Source organism: Camellia sinensis, chromosome 3, assembly GCF_055761805.1.
Source record: "Camellia sinensis isolate YWXY chromosome 3, ASM5576180v1, whole genome shotgun sequence".
Lineage (NCBI taxonomy): Eukaryota > Viridiplantae > Streptophyta > Magnoliopsida > Ericales > Theaceae > Camellia > Camellia sinensis.
The window spans coordinates 13442496-13451581 of NC_138963.1; the positions used below are offsets into that span (position 1 = coordinate 13442496).

A 9086-nucleotide genomic window follows, 5' to 3' on the forward strand; every position below is an offset into this window, starting at 1 on the left:
CCACCACTGAACCTACCGCCACAGCCAGCCACTGTTAGATCTGTCTCTGTGTGTGTGCGTGTGCGTGTGTGTGTGTGTGTGTGTGTGTGTGTGATCTGATGGTCTGTGTGTGTACGTGAATCACAGATCTGATCTGATCTGATCTGTGTGTGCCACCACCACCGAACCTACGCAGCGTGATCTGATCTGTGATTATTATTTTATTTTTTAAAAAAATTTAAATATGTAAATTTAGATCTGTAAATTTTTTTTTTAAATTTAAATTTGCAAATTTAAATTTAGATCTGATTTGTTGTTTTTTTGTTGAAGCTCTGGGAGTTTTCGGGGTCGGGGAAAACCCGATCCCCGTTAGGGGACGGGGACGGGGACGGGGGTGTGATGGGTTCCCCCCCCAGGGATCGGGGGTAGGGACGGGGATTTTTCAACCTTCGGGGATCGGGGACGGGGAGTGTAGTCCCCAGCCTCGCCCCGCTCCGTTGTCATTCCTAAGCTCACGGCCTATTTTATTTTGTATCTGGTCTGGTGTATTTTTTTTAGGTTGGGTTGAGCTCCCTTGTCCGTTGGTTGTCTAGGTTTTCATTGTCGTTCTCATATTATCTATGCTGGAAGGTATGTATGGCTTCCGATCTGTGCATCGAAAGGAACGATTCCAAATGGGAGATTAGAGATTCACCGGCAAAGAAGCAAAGGTGCGAGGATTACGGTTCACTACCACCGCTTTGTTCATTAGCAGAAGAAGAAGAAGAAAAAGAAAAAGAAAAAGAAAAAGAAGACCCTAGATCAAAAGTTGTATTCTATAACTACGATGATTCAGATGTGGAAGATGACAGTGATGGAAGGCATGAGTTTGCTGATAGGGAATACCAAGAATATAATCGACAGATCACTGAAAGCGATGTAAGTTTGTGTTTGTGTTTGTGTTTGTGTTTGTTTTCATTTTTCATTTATCTCAATTTTCTTATAAATCATATATTATTATTATTATTGTATTATTAATTTGTGGGCTTTACATACATACATACATATACAAACAGGGCTTTGATGTGATGTCGTTCCCACGCTCCTTTGCTTGCGGTACAACAACCCCTCTTTATAATTTCGATGAGATTGCCGACGACCTCAAATCTTTTTCCGAATTAGCTCTTAAGGAATACAATGAGAAAGAGGTGTATTTCTTTATTCAATTGAAGTTCTGTTTTGTTTTGTGTGTTGTGTGTGTGCTTTTTTTATTTTATTTATTGAGAATATATATATATATATATAACATATATACATATATTAGACAATGTTTTTAATTATCTTTGTTGTTCATATATATGGTAAAATATGTGTGCAGCATACGAATTTGGCATTTGTGAAGGTTGTCAAGGTAAACGTCGCTGGTGTTGCTGGTTTTTTGTATTATATTACCTTTGATGTCAGGGATGCTACTGCGGTTGATGGTGATACTATGGAATTTCAAACTTGTGTCTGGGATGGGATTGCCCACACTGAATTAGTCATTTCTAGGCTAAAATCTAGCACATAATCGAGGTAAATTAACTACTTTGGGTATATCATTAGTACCTATGTAATGGTATTTATTGGTCTGGCACCTTTCCATGCCTTCTATGTTGGCATTTATGCTACTTTTATATCAATTATATTCCGTGTTGATATCAAGTTTTGTTTACTTTGGTGGCATATTTGTCCTAATGGAATTGTGTGGTAATTGATCGGTTCAATACCGTTTGTGTTTAATATGAATCAAGCTTGAAACAAAGGCTGATTGGGCTGGATCAATAATAGATGGGAGGGGGGACTTCAATTTGTTGTTAGGTACACTTGTATAGGGTGTTGTGTTGCAGCAAGAAATGGGTCATACTCATTTAGTTTTGTAGGATTAGGGACCTTAGGAACCAAGTGATTAGAGTAGAGGTAATTTCTTTCAAGATAGCATCACCAGAATTGAAAAAAAGAAAAGAAAAGGAAAGATGTAATAGAATAAAATACGTTGTTATAAATGATAGGCCAAGCTATCTTGAAGAATATGGCACTATAGCCATTGGGGCCAGGAGATTTCTCATCTTTGAGAGAGAACTAGGTTTCTCTAATCCCTTCAACGGCAACATCCATGTCCAATTTTTGTTTCTGTGCATCATTTAGTTGATCACTTTCAGTACAAGTTCATGTCTTCTATGCTTGCCCAGCACTGCCTCCATTATGGCCTAGCAGGTTCTGAAAATAGGTAATAATCTTAGCATTTACTTGGCATCATCAGTAATGGAAACTCCATCATCCCTTGTTATACCCATAATCACCTTCCAGAGATGACATAATATAATATAGTGGTGAGCTGCAGTTTCATGAACCTAAGAGTCTTTACTCGTACATCCACCTTTTGAAACAGATGCTATCTAGAGCTCAAATAATTTAAATTCTCTCTCTCTCTCTCTCTCTCTCTCTCTCTCTCTCTTGAGAGTAAACTGATGTGCAAAACAAGTAAATATTAAGTGCTTGTTCTCTTTCCCTTTGAAATTTGCCTTCTGCTTGTATGTGATTAGATGCAGTGATACCTTGCTGTATACTTGTATTGTCTTTATAATTAGTTAAGGTGGATGTTTTATTCTAATGAATGTTATTTTATTGTCAAAAAAAAAAAAGAGAGAGAACAAAAAGTTAAAGTGGATGCACCAAATTCATCTCTCTCTCTCTCTCTCTCTCTCTCTCTCTCTCTTACACACACACACACACACACTCATACATACGCGCGTGCGCGCACACACACACAATGTATTTGTTTGTTGGAGGTTTCACCCTTGCTGCTATATACCCATCATATTCCCATAGCAAGGTGTTAGTTGAGCTCACTTGTCTTGATTTACTATTTTTTCATATGTAGTCATGCTTGATATAGGCCGTGTTACTATTTCTCTTAATTGCTGTTTAATGAGACAACAAAAGCATATCTAATCACTGTTTCAGATACTGGTATACATAATGGGAAGCTTTGCTTTATTTTTATTCATTCCATTATTATGAGGTTGGATGGATGACTAACAATTTCTATGTTGGTGCATTTGGCAAGTCACTAACAATTTCATTACAAGATTTATTCTATATGACTAATATATTGGTTAACATAAGTTGGTTTCTGAGCTAGAAGCAAGAGGTTTGATGCAGAAATCTTATAAGAAATGCTACCATTAAGACCCAAAGTTGTTATTCACTTAATTTGATGTGTGTGATGTCTGTCAAAAATTGAATACAATGGTAAACCAGGAATGTCCTTGTCTAGCAAATATCTTAATCCTTTCCATATGTTTTCATCTAATTCCTTAATATTCATAGCACTCTCTGTATCTCATATTAGTAACTTTGCATCCTTGTTCTCATCTTCATCGTAGTCATCGTCATCTGTAAATTAATGCACTGCAGGAAATTTTTGTCATCCTGGTACTTTGATTGTTTTCTATCCTATCTTCAGATTCATGGGCATGAGAAGTAGTCTTCCTTTTTTAGTAAATTATTATTATTATTATTATTTGTGTGTGTGTGTGTGTGTGTGTGTGTGTGTGTGTGTGTGTGGCTCTTTTGGCTATTTTTTAACTTCCCAAACTTATCCTGAATATGACTGGCATTTGTGCTCCCCTGTTGCATGAGGTGGATATTTAAATCTTAACAAGTAAATTTCTGTTTTGAAGTTGACCTAATTTCATCAATTGGGCCACATGCCACTAGTTCTATGACTCATGCTTTGTTAGTTTCTATGTGAGCACTGAAGAATGCATGTAGTTTTAGATATTCTGCTGTAGCATGTACATGATTTGTTTTGTCTATGGGCTTTAAGAAAAATATTTGGTTCCGTCATTGATCTTCTACTCCCCTAACTGCTAATTATATCCGGATTGCGAATCATATATCATTCATGTTCAATTTTACAATTAAGCAAATTTGCAAAATCCTTTCAAATTCTGTGTTGGGGTGAATTTACCTGAAAATGTAATATGTGTGATTGATCCATACGAGTCACAGGCTTAATGATGTGTCTCATTTTATTGTTCATGTTATTTCTTTTTTCGGGTTGATCTGCTCAGAGGTCAGAAATCAGATAAAGTTGATGTCACATTACAACGAGAAGAGTTGGAAGTAATGAACAAGTCTTGCATGCAAAGTAAGTCCGAGTCCTCATAGTTTGTTTAGTGTCAGTATCAGTATCAGTACATTAGCTACAAGGCGCTTAATTCATATTTATTTTGCATTTCACAGGTATGACAAAGCAAGGAGGAGGAGAAGCTGCGTAGTCAGCGGAAGGATTTCAGTGACATGGTTGCCGAGGTGTGCATCTCTCACAATCTTTCTGATTTTGTACTTGTTTTAATTAGTATTTATGGACACTTTTGTTCTGATGAGGTGGAATTTTTCAGAATGAGAAGAAGAGGAAACGGAAAATGCAGGAAAAGGATGGAAACTCGAAGTAAAAGGATTTCAAGTTCTAGGACGTGCTGCTGGTTTTGTGATTGGAATATTAGAAAGCCAGATCCATTATGCTTTTCTTAGGCACCTCTAAATTTTTATCATTCGGAATCATAATTGTTGTGTGTCCATTGCCAAAAATGTAGTCCCATTCCATGGCACCAAACACAGCCTTGGTGTTATGGGTTTGGTTAATAAGAAATTTGTTGGTGATTTTATATGCTGCTACTTTCTATTTCCCCATTACTTAGGATGGAAAATATGTTATATATCAAAGTTGCTTGATGGATTTCATGTTCCTGGTGTGAATGCATGCTTTTCCTCGAGGCCAGATAACCTGAATCATAGTTGAGACCAACAATTCTGAATGAAAATAATTTTTAGAAATGCAGGAAAACAATTGTATATATAGCTCATAATTTTTAGAAATGCAGGAAAATAATTCTAAATGAAAATAATTTTTTTAGTTATTTTTCATTTAATACAGGCCATTTTCATATTTTTAATAATTTTATTAAAGTTTTTTTTTTTTTTTTTTGAGATGGCAGCACACATCGTCTCAAAAAGAAAAATAGAACCAGGGTTTTTTGCGACGGCAGTAATGCTGTCGCAAAAGATAGGCCATTTGGTTGAAAATGAAGTTTTTTAGCGATGGCATCATTTGCCGTCACCAATAGTAGTTTAGCGACGACATCAAGTGCTGTCTCAAATAACCCTTTAGCGACGGTATTTGTGCCATCGCAAATAACCCTTTTAGCAACGGCAACACAGTGCCGTCTAAAACAAACTCAGATTTTCATGCGTTAATGGTGATAGCATTTTTCCGTCGCAAAAAGGCATTTTTGCCATCGCCTTTTTTTTGCGACGGCGTTATACCGTAGCTAAAACCCTTTTGCAACCCCTTTTGTTGCGACCCCCCACTTGTCGTCGCAAAAGGCCAATTACCGTCGCAAAAAACCTTTTGAAACGGCATTTTGAGTATTTGCGACGGCATTTTACCATCGCAAAAAAGTAATTTTTTTGTAGTGTTTGACTTTTGAAAATATAGAAACTAATTAATGAAAATAAAAATAACCACTCATTATATGATTATCATCCAAATACATAATAAAAATTAATGTGGTAAAAATAAATAAATAAATAAATGTGCAAAAGATTTATCAATTTTACATAATTTTATCTTTCGTGGATGTAAATAATTTTTAAAAATTCAAAAATATCTTTTTGACATTTATTTTTATCAAATTAGTTTATATTTTATCAAATTAACGACTTTGCCCTTGAAATTAATCAATGCTATATTCAATTGTCCTTATTTAGAACAAGATTCAAAATTAATGGTCAAATGTGTCACAATTGAAAAGTCATGGACCAAAATGACACGAATCCCAAACTATAAGGATTGTTAGTGTAATTCTCCCTTAAAATTAATTATTCTAGAAAAAATCTAAGATCAAACAGATTCTCCAAGACCAAGTAATTAGCAAAATAATTTCACAAATGGCAAAAATGCGTGTTTAGTGGCCTAAATAGTGGAATTTCACTGAAATCTATTGTCCATAGCAAACAGTTGGGCATTGATCGTGACGTTATTTTCCATGTCTGGACCGAATTTTTTGAGTGCATGTCACTTCATGTCTTCTAGTATTTTTACCCTTTGCCTTGTTTGTCTATGATCTCCAAGAATTCCATGGCAAAACATTCTGCATTCAATTGCGTCTTAACCCTTTTCCACCTTGTAACGTTGCTTCATAGCTCCTTTCCACCCCTCTGCACTACTATGATACCTCGCCTCCTCTACAATTTTTCTTTTATTTATGTTACTCTCTCTTTCTCTCTTTTCCTTCTCTATTACGATTATAAGGTGATGGGTTAGGGTTTGAGAGAAAGATAGGACATGCAAGGGATTATAAGGTGATGGGTTAGGGTTTGAGAGAAAGGTAGGACATGCAAGGGGTAAGAGGTATTGGGATGGAAGAAATGAGAGAGGTATGTAAAGGAGAATGAATAAGAGGAACAATGGATGGCGAGAAAGGGAGGGGTGGAGGCTGTCACAAAAAAATAAAAAATAAAATGGGTGGCAATATAGATGATTGGAAGGGTTGTTAAGGCGGGAGATGGGTAGGATTGTGATTAATTGGGGGTGTGGAGAAAAAAAAAAATTATATTTATGAGTAGGGTGTAGGATGTCTAATAATTTTATTTTATTTTTTGCTGTGAATTTCGAAGCTCCCAAAATAAAATCAAATAACAAAAGGGTAAATAAGGATAAATAAATTATAAAGGGAGCCGTTATTCACACTCTATTTTATTTTAAATGCATTTATTTTTTTGTCTTTATTATATATGGTTATTATTCTTACTCAATTTTGCTCCAAATATACTCTCCTTTATGCATAATAACAACAAAAAAAATGAGTATATTTAAAGCAAAGTACAGTGAGAATACTAGCTCCCATTATAAATCAATAGGTTATAAATAAAGGAGAAGGATCCCCTCTAGTACAAAATCTGAACTGGAGGGCGTTGTTTTGGCTCGTATGGCTCACCACGAGTCCCGTTTCGATAATTTAAACTATTCATTTTGTCACTATAAAAAAAATTAGGTTAATCCAATAACTGTAATTAGTTAAATTTTTTACTTTTGTCATCAAAAAAATATATGGTTTATATTTTTTGTCGTTTAGTTTTTTTGTTTGGTGAAAAATGCAATAAATTTAATTAGTTACCGTTATTAAATCGACCTATTTTTTTTATATATAAAATATACGAAATATCTAATAAAATAAATAATTTAAATTATCAAAATGAGACTCATAATAAATCTCATAAATCAAAATATTGTCTTCCAATCCAGATTTTGAATACAAGGGATCCTCCGTCACAAATAAAATATGTATTTGGTGCAAGTTGGGGCTCTTGCAATGACTTGAACACCGACATAGTTTTTACTCACACACTTGATTTGTAAATGTTTTTATGAGTGAATTATACTAATAGTCTTTATAGTCTAGAATTTGTATTATTTTAGTTCTTGACTTTTCAATTATGAATTATTTAACCTTCTATTTTGAATTTTGTTTCAAATAACGACAATTGAAGATACCATTACTTAATTTCAAGAGCAAAATCGTCAATTTGATAAAATATAAAATAATTTAACAAATAAATGTCAAAAAAATATTTTTAAATTTTTAAAAATTATTTCCACCTACCAAAGATAAAATTATGTAAAATTGATAAATCTTTTAGACATTTATTTACTTATATTTTTTACCAAATTAATTTTTATTATATGTTTAAATGATGATAATGTAATAAGTGGTTGTTAAGATTCTAATATGTAATCTATATATTTAATATACTAAATTTTTTTAGTTTTGAATTTTTTGATTTAATAGATTAATTTAATAATGTTATCAAAGTTGTCGCCATATTTGACTTTCGAAAAAATAGAAACTAATTTAATGAAAAATAAAAACAACCACTCATTACATAATCATCATCCAAACACATAATAAAAATTAATTTAGTAAAAAAATAAAATAAATAAATGTCTAAAAAATTTATCAATTTTACATAATTTTATCTTTAGTGGATAAAATAATTTTTTAAAATTCAAAAATAATTTTTTTTTGACATTTTTTTTTGTCAAATTAGTTTATATTTTATTAAATTAACGATTTCGCCTTTAAAATTAAGCAATGATTTCTTCAATTGTCCTTATTTGAAACAAAATTCAAAATTCATGGTCAAATGTGTCATAATTAAAAAGTCAGGGATCAAAATAACACAAGTCCTAAACTATAGGAACTGTTAGTACAATACGCCAACGTTTTTATTTCTCAAATATTTGATATTTTTTTCATATTTTTAATGGACACGGAATAAAATTGAAGCAACTAATATGTAGTAATGATTTACAAATAAAAATTAAGTGACTTTGTTGCGATCACATTTGGATATTATTTTACACGAGGTTTCACGTCACTAATTATATCATCTTATAAAATTTATTAAATATTATTGTTGATACTATTTAAATAAAACACGAGTTTAATGAGGCTATCAAATAAATGTAATTAGTGTCATATAAGGAATCACAATAAATGGTTACTCGTATTAGAATCCAGATGTATAATCACTATATCGCATTTGTAAACAAAGTTTGTACAAATTTTAATTAAGTTTAACATTTTTTTTATTAATATAATCCTATATCAAGTAATAAATATGAAGACCAAAAGTACCTTTCTAAAAAAAAGAAACCTTTCTAAAAAAAAAAAAAATATGAAGACCAAAAGTGAAAATATAGAAGTAAGAAAGTACTGTATTGGAACTTAAAATTTAGTGGCTGTTAGAAGAACAACCAAAAGGGCTTACATAAGTTGGCCAAAACCATTAGTTTAATACTGAAAAGTCTTAAATCTTACTTTAAGATAATCGTAACTTGAATTCTAAAAAATGCAACACTGATAATTATGAGACGTAATTTTTGAACCAGAATGATTATTAGAACATAATCTTATGATGTTAATTTAATTATATATTAACAGAATTGGTTAACACTTAAAAGTTTTCAAACAGGGTCCTATTAATTTTATCAATATACATCTTTTTTTTTTTTTTTT

The 9086-nt window shown here is 32.5% G+C and overlaps 1 protein-coding gene across 1 annotated transcript; it reads left to right on the top strand.

Moving 5' to 3' along the window:
• Positions 1-555: 555 nt before the first annotated feature.
• Positions 556-1528, top strand: LOC145821321 (UPF0725 protein At4g28920-like). The gene is made up of 3 exons (XM_082917829.1): positions 556-897; positions 1035-1166; positions 1337-1528. Exons 1-3 carry the CDS (start codon positions 616-618, stop codon positions 1526-1528), a joined length of 606 nt encoding a protein of 201 aa, XP_082773955.1. The 5' UTR covers positions 556-615.
• Positions 1529-9086: the final 7558 nt, after the last annotated feature.

Coding starts and splice junctions, on each gene's coding strand:
- LOC145821321 (XM_082917829.1), top strand. CDS start 616: ATGGCTTCCGATCTGTGCATCGAAAGGAACGATTCCAAATGGGAGATT. Junction 898..1,034: donor GACAGATCACTGAAAGCGAT/GTAAGTTTGTGT, acceptor ATATACAAACAG/GGCTTTGATGTGATGTCGTT. Junction 1,167..1,336: donor AGGAATACAATGAGAAAGAG/GTGTATTTCTTT, acceptor ATATGTGTGCAG/CATACGAATTTGGCATTTGT.